The sequence below is a fragment of the Lytechinus variegatus genome, chromosome 4 (assembly GCF_018143015.1).
Source record: "Lytechinus variegatus isolate NC3 chromosome 4, Lvar_3.0, whole genome shotgun sequence".
NCBI lineage: Eukaryota > Metazoa > Echinodermata > Echinoidea > Temnopleuroida > Toxopneustidae > Lytechinus > Lytechinus variegatus.
In genome coordinates this window covers 45,160,864-45,180,281 of record NC_054743.1, presented here as the reverse complement: position 1 = coordinate 45,180,281, position 19,418 = coordinate 45,160,864, and the positions used below count along the sequence as shown (strand labels likewise).

General features: G+C 37.0%; 1 protein-coding gene across 1 annotated transcript; it reads right to left on the bottom strand.

Annotated features, from left to right (window-relative positions):
- Positions 1-1,815: 1,815 nt before the first annotated feature.
- LOC121414165 (ornithine transcarbamylase, mitochondrial-like) lies at positions 1,816-18,095 on the bottom strand. Its single transcript, XM_041607238.1, has 9 exons — positions 17,919-18,095; positions 14,350-14,549; positions 12,160-12,247; positions 11,346-11,499; positions 10,386-10,508; positions 8,991-9,044; positions 6,475-6,624; positions 3,163-3,300; positions 1,816-2,832 (listed from the first exon to the last, which is right to left on the bottom strand). Exons 1-9 carry the CDS (start codon positions 18,062-18,064, stop codon positions 2,773-2,775), a joined length of 1,113 nt encoding a protein of 370 aa, XP_041463172.1. The 5' UTR covers positions 18,065-18,095; the 3' UTR covers positions 1,816-2,772.
- Positions 18,096-19,418: the final 1,323 nt, after the last annotated feature.

The following is a 19,418-nucleotide window of genomic DNA, read 5'->3' as shown; positions in this document are numbered from 1 at the left end:
TTAAATAAGTAAATTTCTGGCCTGAAAGTGTGCCTCAAAACTGAATTTTCTTCCTCCGTTTTCTTTTGCAAATTGTGCAAAACTTTTTATTTTGAGCCTCAATGATATCTATATCACCATAAAGCCGAACTTCTGTACTTTCTCACAATGCCACACTTGATATGCGGCACCTTTTAATCGGGTCAAGATCACACTTTTCCCACCAAGGTACAAGACGAGATTTCTGAAATTTTGTACTTGCATGAAATCCAGAGTCCTGATTGGCTGGATAAGGTTCACAGAACAACAGGCGCGCGGTATTTGCAAGATTACCACATGGGAAGTGTGACCTTCCCACGAACCCAGGCACTGGAACCGTTGGAATTTGCCACTGGGTGGTCTCTTTGACCAATCAGAGTGCAGTATTCTTGTTTTCAAACTGCTTTATGTACTTGGCAAATGAAAAGTGTGATCTTGACCCGATTAAACCAAATCTTATTTTGAAACCTATATCATTTTAAAGCATACATATTCAGCTTTATCATGATATAAAAATCATTTGGGCTCAAACATAAATAAAGTGTGAAAATAGCAGCTTTTGTCAGGTGAAAATATTTATTTTGTAGCATATTTTAGATCAAAATTTTAACCTATATTACAAAATCTTTGAATAAATCCAAACACATGACCTGAAAGAATGATTCTTCTTCTTTACAATGGTACCAAATTCATGAAATTCGATGCACAATTAGAGCAGCAATGACCGAATGAAGAGGTGTTTTGGTCCGCATCAAGCTCATTAAATATGCAAAACAACTCAAGTCATGAATATCACTTGGATGAAAGAAGCCACTTTCTTGGGACCTGCAGTCTGACTGTTAGGTGTCAAAATAGCCGACACTTATAGCCACTCTCATGGTTGAAGTTATAAATCTCTGGACTGCCCCTAGGCAGGCCAGCTAAACGGACTAGACCAACCCCGGCCAAGCAGCCGTCAAGCCAGCGAGTTCCGTTGGACTCAACTCAAGCAGGCCCTGCTGTTGTGTGGTGGGTTGCACATGTTTCTAATAGTGTATTCTGATGACTGTTAACATGTTCAACAATTCTAAAAGTTTTTACATCTGGAAATTTTGTGCAGTACCAAAGTCAGGTGGACTCTCCCCCCCCCCTCCCCCACCAGTTCCCAATTCAGCTAAAATACACCAATAAAATAAAATGAAACACCTCATAGGAAAAATTCTGGTATGTTTTTAACTTAGTACAAAAGGCATCAAAAGTGCACGGATGCTCATTTATTGCATTTAGATATTATCATAATTCTCTACAAAAGCAGTTTGACTGCCAGTTCTTTAACAAAAGTATTTCAGTGCAAGTAAAACAATTTTCACCAAACATGCAATTTGATTCCATGTGCAGCGATGACCATCATGATTCAAAAACATGCAACACATACAACTTGGCCTAATTCAAATTTATAGGACAACAGTAATCTACATGTATTTAACTTTGAAGAAATTCGATGGAGATAAGTACAGTAACAGTATATCATGATTTGCATAATCTAGTCTAAAGATTTCCTCAGTGAATATTCGACATATGGGAAATTGAAGGTGACACAATATAGAGGATTAGTTTACCACTTTCTTGCGTCTTCCGATTAATATTATACAAATAATGAATGTTAATGAGTGCAATGGACAGAATACATCATGAGGTGAAAAATGAAATGATCCATTCAACAAGGCGTAGCCGAGTTGAATGGATCATTATTTCATCTTTCACCGAATGAAGTATTCTGTCCATTGCATGAATGAAAAAAATCATTATTTGGTTTATATGACACCTAAAAATTGTTTTTTTCTTCATTTGAAATTCATGAATTTTGATGCCAAACATGCTCATGCAGTGCGAGTTTGGTATGTTCATTGTTACATCATTATAACACGCGTACTGCTGGTGCCTGCAGGCGCAGGCTCGGTGAGCACGTGCAATGGACAAAATTGTATGGATCCAAAATTGCACGATGAATGGATCCAAAATTGCACAGCTGATGACGTCATTGCAAAATGGACTGAATGAACGATATCAAACAACCAGTCAAATCACAAGGATCTATCTAGGTGTCATATAAACTTCATTGTTATTACCCATTCTACTAACCAAACAGTCCTGTACAAGACACCATAGTGAACTATAAATCTCTATCAAAGTTATATATGTACCAACATGCAAATCACTATTGATTAAGGAGCGGTGGTTTGGTGGTGCCGACTCTCGCCTTGCAAACAGAGGGTCATGTATTCAAATCCAATGCGGTCTGGCATCGTTTGGCAAGGCATTAATCCACACTTTGCCATTCTCGACCCAGGTGCTATGAATGGGTACCCGGTAGGATGTGAATTCATTTTTAGCTTGTCCGGTACTGTATGCGCCTCACCGGCGACCGACTTGAATACTCCCCCCCTACAATTTTGTCTCTGGCTTATAGTCATAAAGGCTTCATGTCAGACAAAATAAATTGCAGAGTTTATGTCTTTGTAAGACTAAAACTTCATCAATTCAAAGGTGAGGTCAGAAATTGTACACATTGATTTTTTATCAATAATGCATCAAGTGCCTGAGGGATCACGACATTTAGTAATATCGGATGTGGACAGTATTTGAAATCTAGGGATTTGGAACAAGGATGAATACACAAGTTACATATAAAATGTAATTAGAACTGTCTTCATGATACTGACTCGGTGCAGATGAGAATCCATCTAAAATGCAAGGTCTTCGATGGCAATGCTCCTAGTATGTTGGTTTGGGCGTTGTTGGTGTGTGATCCTTTAGTAGAGAGAGCATGACGGACTGCAAGAAAATCAGACAGAAAAAAAGAAGAGTTAACTCCAGCCAAGAAAAAATGTCAAATTTAATCCAGGAAAAATTCAAGCAATCATCACGCTGATAATTTCATCAAAATTAGATGATAAATAAGAAAATTATGACATTTGAAATTTTCCTTACTTTTCACAAAACAATTATATGCACATCTAAGTGATATGCATATCAGAGTGTCAATGATGTTCCTCATTCATTATTTTTGTCATGTTTATATTTCTCCCTGAACATAGGGTTGATCAGTATATTAGGGAGGATATAAATGTCAAATAATAAATTTATCTCCCACAAGATACTTACCATTGCTGTCCATTTTCTGTTCTCTGCAGCGTGAAATGCCAAGGATCTAGGAGAATAAAACACCTCATCGTTCACCTCTTCCATTTTCCTGGGCAAGCAGTGGAGGAATGTCCAGTCCTTCTGGGCTACCCCACACATCTACATCAGCAAAATAAAAATATACATCATACTCATTAGGTTTTGAGTTTGGTATTGTTGTAGGAAGCAGTTTAGATTCATTTTCCTAGGTCCTACAACTAAGCATATCTTTTTGTTTTATTGACAATTGAATACTTAAAATTCTCAAAAGTTCCAGTAGTCAACATGCAAAAATTAGGTTAATAAAGAGACTACTTAGTAATAATCAAAGGCCAGTATGAATACAAAGGAATCAGTTTGCATAAACATAACCCTGAAATACCCGGGGGAGGTTGAATCAACCCCCTCAACATTTTCTATTCCATGACCATTCCACAGCCAAGATCTCAAAGGGGGGGGGGGTGCTTCAGCAATACCCCTAAGTGCCCGTGCTGGTTAGGGTTAAGCCCCAGTCACATGTCGATGCCGAACCCCCTTGTACCAGTTTCAGGGTGGTCAGGCTAGAGATCAATACAGACGCCTTGGGCATCCTTTGAGATCCGCAGGAGGCCAACAGGGCAAGCTTTGCGGGTCAAAAACATCATGCATCATCCCTGGACTGCAGTGTTGGCAGAGCAATCCGGCATGGTCCGTGTAGCTGACATGACACCCAGTTGATCCAAGTCATATTGAGTGACCCCACCGGGGCTGTGTGTAACAGACATCCGTGCTCGTTGATGCTCCATGCAGGGCAAAACAATTCCAAAACTGCACGGATCATTCTGTAACTGCCGTTAAAAATATTGAGGATCCATGTTTATATGTGACTGGGGCTTTACCAGTTGATTCCAATCACAACCATATTTTGGAGACGAAAATGGTATCTGGGAAGGTTTTCATGCACTCAACCTGCAAGCGATCTGATGGAGTGTGGGGAAGTGTTATCCGGATACAATAAGGAAGCCATACAATTTACTGCCTCTTGTCTTTAGGTTCATTTTAGTTATAAATTTGCTTACATTGTAATGTAAAATAATTTAATTCAAAATCATACACATAGCGCATGCTAAGGATTTCAATATACCATGATATGAGCGTCCATATATTTCAAATTTCTCGCGTGCGTTTATATGAGAAATAAACGCACAAGAGAAATTAGAAATTTATGTATACAAATGATATTATATATTGAACCACAATTAGCATATACTATGTATATATCAGATGGGAACACTTCTGACTTGATATTGTGTGAAAATAAATCTGAACTGTCCAAAATGAAGGCCTACCATTGCAAGGCTTTAGGAGGCGACATCACAATACAATTTAATTCATCGCTTTCAGTAAAAAGTGAAGGTGCAACGTATGCGTGCAGTCTGCTGGATGGGGCACTGCTGCCTAGATATCATGCGCGCTTGTGGGGTTTGTAGAGTTTATACACCAGCTACATGTGCAGAGCTGCCAAGTTGTATTTTACATTTTCATTACTCTTATCCCCCTAAATCGGTATTTTGACAAATAAATCTGTATTTTCACCATGTGAGATAAATATGCATGCATAATGGCAAAGTTTGATCACTTCTTACATTTGCACCCCACACGAGACCAAAAGCTTCAGTCTCTGTATTTTGGTTGTTTCACTGTACTGCATTGGCTCACTCACCAATACATAGACAGAAGAGCTTGGAGGCCCATACGTACAGACAACATACTAAATTAGCAGTAACGTTAGATCTAACATTTGGCATTTGATTTTCCAATCGTTTTCTTGTACATAAATTGTCACATTGTGAAAAAGAATTTGCATCCATATTTATGGAAAAATGTATGAAATTCAGAAATATTGTACCTTAGACAGCAGTTACCGTTAATGCCTTTCAAATGATGATCGAAATATCGTCATCTTCGATCCTGTGGTCAACATAAGTTGCCATCTTGGATGACGTCATCATCATTACAAACGTATTTACCAGTCACTATATATCGCGATTTGAGCCGCTGCTTTGCGCTTGGAACTTGTCGCCAGCACTGATTCGCCAGGATATCGGAAATTCTAATCTAAAAGCCTTGATGATAGCATAACTCATTGAACAGGGAGGGCAGCAACACACGGCTGCCATTATTTCATCTCCGCCCGAAAGCTCCCGGATGCTTGGTGGGGCGAACAATACCTTTTCTTCTCTAATTTGTTTTTTTTTTCGTGTATTTTATCATGAAAAAGCGTAGTGCTGTATTTTAAATTGATTTCCGTATGAAATATGTGAAAATCGTACTACTTGGCAGCTCTGCATGCACCTTGCAGAAATTACTGGTATATGCCACAATTGTGGCCATATACCAGATTACATAACTGCAAGAAGAGGGCAACTGACCAATCAGAAGCCTTCTCTCATACAACCCATCTTATATATCATGTTCTAGTAAATGCCATATGAACAAGACTGGAAATAAAAAAGAGTTGCATAATATCTTCAGGGAATAATTTTCTTGGTGCCACATTGCACTTTGTTCCACGATATAAAGACTGCTTACATACAAAAGACTTTTTACACAGGACTGTACAAAATAAAAGCAGAGAGCTTTTCTCATTTGACCACAAATGCTAATCAAAATTATCCCCTTAAACCTTGATATCATGCGTTTTCATTATCCCTTAAAAAAGGAAAGTACAAGTAAATCATTTTCAAACAGACAACCTGTTTTGTGTTCAGTTATGAAAAAAAGGTTATTCAACAAAATATATCAAAGCAAAAAGACTGCCCATCAAGGGCCATTTTACTCCCTTAGACATTTTTCATTAAAGGAGAACGAAACCTTTGGAACAAGATAGCTTTTGTGAAAACAGAAAAATCAAAGAAACAGATCCATGAAAGTTTTAGAAAAATTGGACAAATAATGAGAAAGTTATGAGCGTTTGAATAATGCGATCACTAATGCTATGGAGATCCTTAAATTGGCAATGTGACAAAGATGATTCAAATGCTCATAACTTACTCATTATTTGTCTTGATTTTTCTCAAACTTTCTTTGATTTTTATGTTTCCACACAAGCTTACTTGTTCCAAAGGTTTCATTATGGCTTATAGCTTATAGCTATTCTCAAAGGGGGAAATTATCCTAAATTTAGTTTTAATTCTAATAAAAGTGAACAAATGGGTGGAAATATAAAAAAATATACAAATAATCATTATCTATATCAACCAATCATTTTTTTGAGGGAAAATCCATTCTTTGTTTCCCCTCTGCTTTGCATACCTTCATATTGACCTGGTAACCATCAAACGCCTTCAATCTCTCTGCTTTCTCTTCTTCCTGACCCATGCTGACCCAGGTATCTGTGACGATGACATTTGACCCTTGACACGCTTCCATAGGATCATTGGTGTAGTAGAAGGATGTACCGTACTGTTGAAGCAAAAGACAGAACAGGTTTAAAGCAGTTTGTTACATTGTCAAGGGATCAAAAACATTATTCAGTTGCTAACTCATTCCTTTAGGTCAGACAAGAGTTGGCAGAGACTAATACAATGAGACGTAGTTTGTTCACCTAGATATCTTAAAGCAGATATAAACCAAAAGCGCCATCTCGAGTCCTCAACTACTCATACCTGGCAAGGGTCCTGACCCATAATGCTAGTCTAGTCCAGTAATATACACCCACTTGAATGATACATGCTAATTAACTACTCAAAACATTTATACTGCAATAATTATGATAACACTTGGGTATCAAATGAATTACCGGTACTTTTCCTCTTAAAACATAATACTAGTAGTTTCTCTATACAAATGGAATTATACACTGTAGGTAAATTTATCATCTGTAGTATCTGAAAACATATTTTAAGACTATGTATTTATCACACATAGCCAATGAGAGACCACACACAGTGCACACCCCCTTTAGCATCACATTTTATCATAATTTATGCATTTAACAATAGTGAGCCCCTCGCGGATCTACCAATTAACTTGTGCCTATATGTCTATAGCACACAAAGCAGCGCAAAAAAATTGAAAACTTCAGAAATATTCAACTGACCCTACGGCCCGAATTCACAAAGGTGGTTTTGATAACCCACAGTTGTGTCCACAGTTTATGCAGATTTCCTTTACAAATTATGCTTAATTTAGCGCGGATCGGGCGCGTGTATGAAAAATGTCCAATCCTGATGCGCACTGTTGTTACAGTGCGCCAAATTGACGCCTGTTGCCGTGGTTATCCACCGTATTCTATTCACGAGTCCACTGTTTTTATTCATGAGTCCACTCTTCAAACAGTGGACTCATGAATAAAATAGCGTATCTACCCATGGTAACAGGTGTCAATTTGGCACACTATGACAAAAAGCGCGCATCAGCATTGGACATGTTTTATACACGTGCTAAATTAAGCGCAATTTATACAGGAAATCTGCATAAACCATGGACTCAACCGTGGGTTTTCAAAACCACCTTTGTGAATTCGAGCCTACATGTACATGTAATGTAAATTTATGAGTGTGATAAAAAAAACTGCAGTGCTCAATGGGTTTTTAATCTCTTTGGAATAGAAACATGTTAACGTATATTGCTGGTCGTCCAAACTCTAAGTATCCGTGTGATGGAGAGACATCACAATAAGGGCACAATCGTACGGCCATGTCTATCAGTATGAAACGCTTAAATTGCTACGTTTGAAAAAATATCTGCAGAAAAGGAATGTGAGGGAAAGATTTGCAACTGATCCGATCAACCGCAACTATGGAAAGCCAGCGACATCAACATCTACAATACATGTTTGTTCAAAATACTTTCCAGATATGATGGTTATTCATTCAGCTATCATTTCTTTGAACATTCAGTTTATAGCTTCTCTTTGTCCACAAAGAACATTGTGCGAAATTCCTGTAGAAAAAAGACCATGACAATGATGGATTTCCATGTAGTTGGGATTAATCAAATCAATTGTAACTCTTTGCAAGGCTGGGCCCTGAGCTCTTCCTAATGGGCTATCCAATCTCACTTAGAGGCCAAGTTCATGTTAGTAGATATCTTTATTTTGTCATCGAAGTGGTTTTGAGATTTTTTTCAACTTTCTTTCTCTCTGCCGGTCACCCAATGCCCAATTCTTCCCCATATTATGATTGATCCGATCGATCGCAGCTATGGACGGCCAGCAACGTCAACATCTATTATGCATGTTTGTTCAAAATATTTTCTCCGATGTATATTCATGCATGAATTGTTTTCTTGAAAATTCAATGCACTTCTCTTTTCATACAAAGGACATTGTGCCAATTTTTCATGGAAAAAATTACGATTCTGATGGATTTCCATAGAGTTACGATTGATCGGATCAATCGCAACTCTTTGTAAGACTGGGCCCAGATCTACTACATACTCTGCAATGTGCCACACAATACTAATTACAAGTTGTGTAATTTATGCTTGCAATTATATTGTTAAAAATACAATGTATAATTTGTGTTTCAGCAAATTCATTTTGTCTTATTACTAGCAGTAGTCATCCTGGTCTCTATTGGTTCCATGTAGGGCCTATACAATTCAAAGTATCCTTAAATGTAATATCAAGCCTTTGGCAGCGACTCATAATCCATTTTGTAATTAATTTGACCTGATCTTCCCCATTGCCAGGCAATAAGGGGGGGGGGGGTGAACCCTCCCTCAACCGTACATTTTACAGTTGACAAGGCCACCTTGGGACATTATCCAGCAGTACTGGGTTCCGTAACGTGCAACATGATAATGCAATATGATAACACACTTACTTGCTCTGCCAATTTAGCTGCATCTTTCTCTACCTGTGGGAAGACTTCATAACCCTATGAATAAAAAAAAGATGATACGAATGTGCGATAATAACATAATGTTGATAGGCCTTTGAAAAAAAACTGCATCTCAAAATTCAGAAAAAAATATTTATTTCAAAATTCTTACATACTGTATGCATGTAGCAAACTTAATTTTCCATTTGAAAGAGTTTTCTGCAGGGGTTGGATGTCTGGGTTTTTTTCCATGAAAAGTGAGGTTGCTACAAGTTGGGATAAGTCTACTACACATCTTTTTCTGGAAAGTCTTCAAGATTTGTAAATTTGGAAATACAAGGTTTGGGGAGCTCACCAAAAATATACATGTATTGTTTCGGCCATGTTTTAACAGGCAGTTACACAAATAACAGCAATGCATAATTCCATGCCTGGGAGGTAAACTCTACATCAACTAGCATCACGTACAAGAACCTTGCTGTATGCATGCATTTTTCATTTATTTGACAGATTTCAAGCAATCTACCATGCACACATGCAGGAGAGAATTATTATTATCATTTTTTTTTGGGGGGGGGAGGGGGCTGATGTTGTCGAAAAGTGGCCCATGACTGCCATGTAATAACACATAATTAAATGGAAAGTACATGTACAAGGTTTCACATGAAGCTAAATATGAATGAACATTAATCATATATCTGTCCATGTTGGGAGCTAAGGGAATGTGTTGGCAAGAAGTGAATTCCACATAATACTGTATGCTGTTTTTAATACTGGATATTGAAGAAAAAATATGAACTTCAAAAAAGAAATCAAGTACTGACAGAATATCACATCACAATTGATAATGAAACTAAAAAGCACCATTGTCACTTTTTCAGGGAGGGGGGTATTTTTTTCTTTAAACTGCTTTATAAATTTCAAGATGTTCCAAATTTTATAGCAATACATTATTTGATGCATGATTTTTCATTATTTTTCAAGAATAAACAAACATTTCTTCCCTCACCCAATCACTCACTCAATTGAATCCATTCATTTGAGCCTTTACAACATTTATTCAATAATTACTTATCATACATGCATTCAATAATTCATTCATCCACCCATCTGTCTGTCCGTCCATCCATCCATTCATTAATTAATTCATTCATCCATCCATAATTCCATTTATTCATTCATCCATCAATCCTTTCATTTATTTATTCATTCATTCATCCACTTATTTATTTGTCTATCAATTTTTATTTATTTATTAATTCATTCACTCATTCATCCATCAACCCATCCATCCATTCATTTATCCATCCATTTATTTATCCATCCATTCACAGTCTCACTGCAAACTCTGTCAGTCACCATCATTTAAAGGAGATAAATAATGGTGTTTGGTTATACCTTGGGGGTTGCAATTCTCACGTTGACTCCCAAAGGAGCAGCTGCCATCATAAGGGAATGAATAATGTTATTTCCATCTCCAACCCATGCTACGGTCAACCCTCTCAAAGAACCATAGTGCTCCTATCATACATGAAGATGATGAAAAAACAAAATAGAAAACTACATCAATGTTCCAGATTGAATAGAGTCAACATTATGCCTCTGCCATCCCCTGACCAAGAATACATGTATACTACACACTCCGGTAAACTTCATCTGAAGTCACCTTTGATCTTGCGATGACTAAATTTGCTCAGATCATCCTCATGTACATGTATATGCAAAATGAGAACAAGATCAAGAGGACAAGATATTCTCAGGTACATCAATTTCTGCAATATTCAGGTTTCAAATTAATGATACTACAAACAAAGCCATTCCTTCATCTATGGCTTTATATTGCCACTAATGAACTGAAGTTAATGTACTAATATAACACTGCACTCCACAAGGATCTCTTTATCTGAGAAAGCTGATTACTACAAAAGAAGCAGATAATTATCACTGCAACATCGTCACTGCTTCATCTTCGTTGAAACTATAAAAAAATGTGTTTATGGCATTAAGGGTTTATGCAGCTAATACATTACGAAACATCATATTGTTTTCTTCTTCACACTGGAAGTGGAGAGCTTTCATTAAAAGGTTTGGAGAGGCAAAAATTGAATGGGAAAAGAGGATTCTATGTTCTTTGGGTTTTTTTTTCTTTCTTGAATGAGGGTCTGTAATTGTCCTAAATGTACTTAAATTCCTTGATATCCTTGCTAGTTATTAAAAATCAAATTCCATAAAAATACTTCAGACTCAAGAAAACAGTCTTTAAACCAATCTGTCACAAAAAATGACTCTCGGCTCTTTTTTTTTGAGGGGCCGCTCGCAAAAACGCAAAAATGTTAAGACCACATACTCATATAATACCTGGAGGGTTTGGAAATCCGCCAGAGCCTGGAGGGGATGGTAAATCTCAGAGAGACCGTTGACGATCGGAATGTAGCCCTCTGTTGATAAGGTGAGGAGAGTTTCATGGTCGTAAACTCGAGCAAGAGCAATGTCAACAAATCCAGACAAGACTCTATAAAGGAAGATAAAAATTTGATTGAAAATATGACTTGGGCGAGTATTCTCAAAGGAAGTTTCAGCTGCACTAGGAACTAAGCATATTTTTGTACATAACTATGCTTTGCTTTCATGCACTCCAATAAAATGCACTCTTGTAAAAGTGCGTGAATAAACAGAGGCACCATATGGTCGATCCATAAATTTTCTGGGGAGGCAAATGTATATCCCCTTTTGAATTCAACAAATTATGGCCCGGGTTATTGATTCATGACACGATTATGCTATCAATGCCCGGCAGGAAGGGAATTGCCCCACCCCCAGAATGCCATTTCAAATAAGCCCAGGCAATAGAGGGTAGTTCATTTGTTAGTTGTAAGACTCTTGGTAAACACGTTCTTACGCTAATGATTTTTTTTAATTTCGTATGTATTTCTGTGATTTTTAATTTTTTGGTTTGAGACTTTATTTTTTACCATATTCAAGATGAAATCAATTGATTTGATTCAGCAAAAGGAAAAAATAGTGGTACATTTATGATTTTTTGCTATAAATACTATTTGCATTGGATTTGGGTCGCAATTTTGGTCTCAAAAGTGCACGGGCGAGAGCAAGACAAAGACAGAGAGAAAGGGGTGGGGGAGGAGCACAGAGTGAGGATCGAGCACAACCTTACTTTGCTGTATCTGTAACCGATTCATTGACACCAAGATGTATGTCAGCAGGTGATAGGAAAGCAGCATGTCCACCAAGCAAAGCAAATCCTGTTTGAATATGACATCAATTAAAAAGACATCACCATTACATGTACATGATAAATATTTAATATAATGTTGTGTTGGATCTTATTGCTCTTTTACTTTCAAACAGACTTAATAAGAGGCAAATCAATGCAAGGTGTACAGTTCATATATATTTCTTGAAGATGATAAGTAAGTCTGATGGTGACTATACTCTGAATATGAAGATAATATAAATTGTGCAGTATAAAATATAAACTCTACTGTAGCTGTCTGTATGCTGGAACAATTTGTAAAGTAATGTGATTTTGGTTCAGAAGTGAACCCCTTTTATATTGGTCTGGTCTAGACTCTTTACGATCAAACAGGTGCTGGTCAACCTTGGATGCTTGACCAAAACATTCTGTACCGTCATAACTTTACTCTGAATTAGGCGCATTGACCTTTTAGGGAGAACATGAAATGTAGTGAATAAGAAACCCATAAAATGTGTGTGCGTCAGAAGTTTAGCTGGAAGAAGAATGAGTAATACTTTTCTAATGGAAGTTGGAGCTGGTATACATGTACATGTACTTCCTGTAGAAGTATTGATTATGTATTGATATGATATTGAATATGTGAGATATGTCTTCTCATCACATAACAACATAACTGATTGATGCACTGAAGCTTCAGCACTCAAATTGAGGCACATACTGCACTACATTTGTGTGCATACTGTACATTTGCAAATTCCCCCCCCCCCCCCCCCCCCGAGGATCATCAAAGTGAAATTGGCTGCAGGCACATTTACAGATATCCAAGTCGCATGTAAAATCTGAATTAGTTCCAGGCTTGTGTCCTTTTGTTTCTAATCCTCCCATTTCAGCATCTATAGACAAAACAATGGAGCACCATTCTGAGCAGGATCAAAGTGGCATTATGTTTATAGCCATGCTCCGGTGAATTTGCCATGTGTCCGGTAGTTACTTATGCATGGCTAGCCACGCGTTGGTAATTACTTAAACATGATTAAAAAGAAACAAAATTTGCAGAAATTCAAATATTCTATAAAACAAATGATGCACAGGTTTGTTTGTGCATCAGTAGGACTAGTGAGCATGCAGTAACAATGGAGACTATTCTAACCCCACTCTGCTATGCTTCATGGGTTTATAAAGTCCCTTAAATTACATTATGCTCATATAATATAAAAAATATTCACAATGTGAGTGCATTGGTTAAAGTATTGTGGGCATAAGGAATGGAACTTGTCAAACCCATGAGGCGTAACCGAGTGGGTTAGACTAGTTTCCATAGTTACCGCATTATCACTAGTCCTGCCAATGCACAAACAAACCTGTGTATCATTTGTTATATAGAATGGTGGGTTTTTCGGCAAATTAAAATTATGACCATGCATATAAAGTATCGTGATTACGAACGCATGGCCATCCATGCATCTGGTAAATTTGCCACGCATAAGTAATTACCGGACGCACGGCAAATTTACCAGTTACATGGCTAGCCATGTGTTGGCTATAAAACCTACCAAATCACTCACATCTGTGCATCACTTGTACATTGTATATTGATTTTTGGTATTAAGGGGCCTATTGCACATGGCTTGTAAACATGTCTGTGTTCTCTAAAGATTTTCCTTTTTTTAGTGCATCGTGGTACGAATCCATGGACGATGCAGATTTTTTTGTACAGAATCACTCTTATTTCATCACACATGAGATGCTTTGGGCAAAAACTGACAAATCCTAACATGAAGCGTGATAATACAAGAAATATGCGTACTCCATGTATGCTATCGAAGAAGGTGCAACAAAAACTTTTTTTTTAAGAATATGGACCATAAAATTTAATTATCTTGTACATGTACGCATTATGTACTAATGTAACATATCGCAGTTGTGACAGAATGTTAACCACCATGACGGTTTCCAATAGACCTCACATTTAGTTGAAGATTTATTTCTGGCCACTTTTTGTTGTTTTTGCCAATGTCTAGTCGCATTTGTTGATGGCTTTGTTTCCTGAAGCCAATATAAGATAAATTTGGATGGGATGACTACTGAGTGACTTTGTACTTCCTAACATGGAGGGCATTTCGGTTTCAAGAGGCAATGGAATCTTACCTGTTTCATTAGAAACTCTTGTTCTAGTGCTACGCTTCTCAAATATCAGAGCAGCCGACTTCCCTTCTAGGGGTCTGTAGGCCTCCCCATTCTGCTTGTAGCGGATCTTTAAGTCTGCCGAGGTCCACAGCAGTTGCTCGATCTCACCCTTTGTGAAATATTTGAGTGTGAGGAAGTGACGCCCAACAAGAGAAGACCAGCTGTAATAAATATGGAGTGGAATTTTGATTTTTCTCATGTATACATGTAGTCTGAATTTCGTGAAAAGATTTGATGGAAAGATAATCTACTTTAATAAAGTCTAGGCACACAGCCAGTAAAGACACTCTCCCTTATACATTGGTCTCAGAAAACTCAATGTACCAGTGCTGCTGCCATCACATTGACTACATGTAGGCTAAATTACAAGAAGACCCACTTCACACTTTATGCTGTTTTTTGGCACACATGGCGTGACATGATCAAAAAATTGTGTTAAATGTTCCCCACACATGTGTCCAATTGGTATCAATTTTTTTAATTAACTTTTAATTATAAGGTAAACTCTCATTTTGAAAATTTGTGTGCCTTATAACATGTTCATACTCAATAAATTAGAACTTCCAAGAGATTCAACTATACAGGTATTGTATTTTGAAAAAAAAAACTAAAAAAAAACCATCCTCAAAATGTTACATATGGGACATTTCATCCTTGGAAAAGATCTAATTTGCATATTTAATTAGATGCCACTACTTTTCCCCCAAAAAGTAGTAAGATGTTGGGGGTCCATGTCCAACCGACAGTGTATGACTAAATCTCTTTTATTTTCTGACTTATGATTTTAATTACAGATCAAGCATGCGATCTCAAACGCATAGAAGTAATGCCGAAACAATTTCCGCCCATTGAATACAATCTCTAGTTTTTGTGCCTAGTCTTTCCCTTGTAGTGTCCTTGATTTGATATGAAGATTAATCGTGAGCCCTCTTTAGCTAATTAGACAAAAAATTTGGGAAATAGAAGCAAGCTCCATATTTTGTTGAGAAGAAAAATCAACGCTTAAATGACGCTATTTGAGGGGTATTCATCATATTAGAGGGAATTGACTTCATATCGTTAGGTAAGTTTTGTAGGACTTGATTTCATAAAACCTCTTCTGAAATTCACTGGAGTTTGTTGCAATATTGCATGCGCCGTGCCTTCAATTTTCCTGTACAAGGCGGCATTAATGCACCCTTGGGTGAGCCGAGGTAGGCTTTTGTATGATTTTGATTGAAAAATTTGAAAACTAATTACAATTGTATGGCTACTCACCGGAAAAACCCCTGATCATGCCTAGAGTAGCAAGAATGGGTTTCGGCAAATATCACTTTTGCAATGAAGCGATGATTGCCAGCGACTTAAAAATCCAGGGTCAAACGCGGTTCAGTGTCAAAGGTAGTACCTTGGTATAGCATACTAACCTCGTACTACTAGATAGGTAACAGCCCTATAGTACTTACCTACGGTGTTAAGAAACTGGGACTCCACTAACGTGCATTTGGGCCGCCCTAGCTTAGAGCTAAGCATTAATATCACAAAATTAGTTTACAGTATAGTGATTGTATTACTGACCGACCTTGTATTACCGAACATGTGCATCGTACGCGTCAGAAAATAATTTCATATATACTCAAAACTTTGCAACATCCTTCCAAAGGGAACTTGAATAGAAAAATGATGAAAAATTGTCAAAAACACATTTTCAAAGTCTTAATATTCTAATAATAATAAAATATGGTCAAAATAGCTTATCAGTGATTTTGTCGTTTTCTAAATTTTTCCAATAGAAAACACACGTTAGGTAATAAGATAGGGCCTACCTTTTTAGAGTGACCAAAATTATTTCACAACGCAAATATAATAGCGTCGACCCTTCAACCGCTTATGTATTACGTACTTCTGATAAGCAATGCCGTTTTGAAAAACAATTTATAGATAAAAAATATTATTTCACAAATACTAAAATTTATTACGTGATTTACTGCTATTGTATCTCCGTTGCTTACATGTGGATCGAGGGGTCTACACGACATCAATCTGGTAAGAAACCTTCATTTTGTAACGCTTTACTGAAGATGTTTTAGAACTTTCCTACGCATTAGGCGTAGGAGGGTGTAGATCTAGGCCTAGTTAAAGGGGAAGTTCACCCTGAAGAAAACTTTGTTGTAAAAATAGCAGAAAAAAATAGTAAAAATTATTGGTGAAGGTTTGAGGAAAATCCGTTAAAGAGTAAGAAAATTATTAGAGTTTAAATTCTGGATTTGTGACGTCATAAACGAGCAGCTGCCCCATGTGTTATGTAATATAAAATGTATGAAATTCAAATTTTGTATGGCTCCTGATGACTTAATTTTATTTTATTTTCATGATCGGATGTGAAAAGATTTGTCTATATTGATATACAAAAGTTACAGTGAAAACCATTTTCAATTTTCTGAGAAAATGACATTTCATTGATTTTTTACCATTCGCTATGTAGAAATGCTGCTCGCATATGACGTCACAAATCAAATAATTGAAATTCTAATAACTTTTTATTTGATGAATTTTTCTCAAACCTTCGGCAATATTTTTAAATATTTTTGCTGCTATTTTTACAATAAACTTTTTGTCAGGGTGAACTTCCTCTTTAATTAATAATGAAATAAAAATATTTTACGTGATTCTTTTATCTAAAGATGAATTTCTAAAATCTAAGGGATATCCATCTTTATTTACCTGGTGCTCTTATACATATATGAAGGCCTGGTCAATGATGAAGAAGTATATGTCAGATTGAAAAAAAAGCCATCATCATCATGGGCTCAAGACTAACTTACATCAAGATCGGTCAGTTCTTCTTGAAGAAGAAATGACCCATCAATCAGGTGACGAGTACACGTATCACAGGTACGAAGTTGGCAGTCAAACCGCCAACTTGGATTTAAAAAATATTTGCATCTGCCGATAGATATCAGGAATCGCAAAATATTTTTTTTATCGATATCATATAAATTATTTCATATTTTTCAACCGAAACAAATATTTTACAAATCGTGATATTTATTGACAAATGCAAGTATTTTTTAAATCTAAGTTGCAGCTCTGCACGCGTGTGTATCTAGGTATCATAACAAAAGAAATCAAAATGGCGGCGCAAACAGACAGGGGTAAGTGAACGCTATTGCTCTTAATTTCTTTCAATTTTATGACTATTCATTTCAATTTCATGAAAAATAAAACAAATATAATCAAATGGGGGTAAACATAAAACTTGCCCATGTACATAACTTTGGGCGAAAAACTATAGGCCTAGGCCTAACTAAAATTGGTGATTTAGGTCTAGGTTCACCATGGGTAATCCCAGGCTACACGCAAAGGCATGTACGGTGATTCCAGGCGTTAGTGGGGAGTGAGCTACGTACAGTATATAAGTAACTCTCACTCCCCACAACGCCCCAGGCTAAGTGTGAGTGGGCACGAGCCACGACCCAGCATTAATATCAGCGAGTGGGACTGAACTGGAAAAAAATCGTTATGGTCTGCAGCCAGGTCCATATATTTACCCCGAGTCCTGACCATCATTGCACAGACTTTTGCTGGAATGAAGGCTCGCATACTGCAGTTGAGATGTAACCTTAGACTTGGCAGGCACCAATTGCTTGCTTATGACGCCGCAGAACCGACCAAACGAAAAAGTCTTGGAACGCATCCTCACAGAAATCGGCACAGTACACGTCTGCAGCTGGCCGCTGGGCTAAATAATGGGCAATTAAGCTGGCGATTTTACCACGTGATCAAAGGAGTTTGACCAATCGCTGCTCAGATCAGCTGCTAACTCAGCGCTGTGCTGGATGTACGGGGGGGGGGGGGGGTTAAACTCCCGGTGGGGTCACTCAATATGACTTGGGGACCGCATGACCGTTACCAAAATCGCGGGAAAAGGGGTCAATTTCACGGAACGTCCGCGGACAGAACACTCCTCGAAGTAGTGAAAATAGGGGTTTATTGTTTATTGTTTATTGTTTATTCAAGGGGTAGCCCATTCAACATCAGTTGATCTCCCATGGGGCCCCTATACACAAGAAGGTAAAAACAAAAAATATTTACAGATAAAAACATTCAAAATGACATAGTATATGCAAGAAAATGTAAGTAGAATTGCGAATACATCAATAATGGACATTGTAAAATTAAAGAGATTATTTCGAACATTCAAATATATAGATTTTACAAAGTAGCGGGTGCCATCAAAAACCTTAATTATCAATCGACCTGAGATGCTTTTTAAGATTGTATTTAAATGACTGTAAAGATGATGATTCACGTATGATAACCGGCAGGCTATTCCACAGTTTTGGACAGGCGTAAAATAAAGTATGTTTGCCATAATCAGAACGACACCTTGGAATAACAAGATCGTGTCTGACGGACTGCCTCGTATTTTTCGAATGGGTTTTATTAAGATCCTGAAAATAATTTGAGTAGTATTCAGGTGCGAGTCCAAGAACACATTTATAAACAAATATATATCGAAAATACATGATTCTGCACTTGAAGGCCGTCCAATCAAGATTAGAAAACATTTCTTTAGATGGGGTATATATGTGACATCTAAGGATCAAACGGGCTGCTCTTTTTTGGAGCTTGGTAATTCGATCCACATGACATTGAAAACGATTTCCCCATATCTCACAACAATAATTCATTTGTGATTCAATAAGGCACATATATAATGATTTCAGGGTATCATTTTCTACAAAGGGACGAATTCTTTTTAACATAGCAAGTCCAGCAAATACTTTTTTACAAACAGAATCTACTTGATCATGCCACAAGAGATGTCTATCAATTACAACACCTAGACATTTGATGCTAGAGCATTGATTTATCTCGTCACCATTATGGTTTATGTGAATAAAATAATTTCTATATATATGAAGTTTTTGTTTACTCCCTAAGACCATGACTTTTGTTTTCTCAGTATTCAGATATAGTCTATTATCTGAAATCCATTTGCATATAGAATTAAATTCAAGTTGTAATTTATATTCTACTTCTTGAAT

Excerpts from the sequence above, each read along its gene's own strand:
- LOC121414165 (XM_041607238.1), bottom strand. The coding sequence starts at position 18,064 with ATGCGTTCCAAGACTTTTTCGTTTGGTCGGTTCTGCGGCGTCATAAGC. Across the intron at positions 6,625-8,990 it reads CAGCTAAATTGGCAGAGCAA|TACGGTACATCCTTCTACTA; the intron begins GTAAGTGTGTTA and ends TTGCTTCAACAG. Across the intron at positions 2,833-3,162 it reads ACAGAAAATGGACAGCAATG|TCCGTCATGCTCTCTCTACT; the intron begins GTAAGTATCTTG and ends ATTTTCTTGCAG.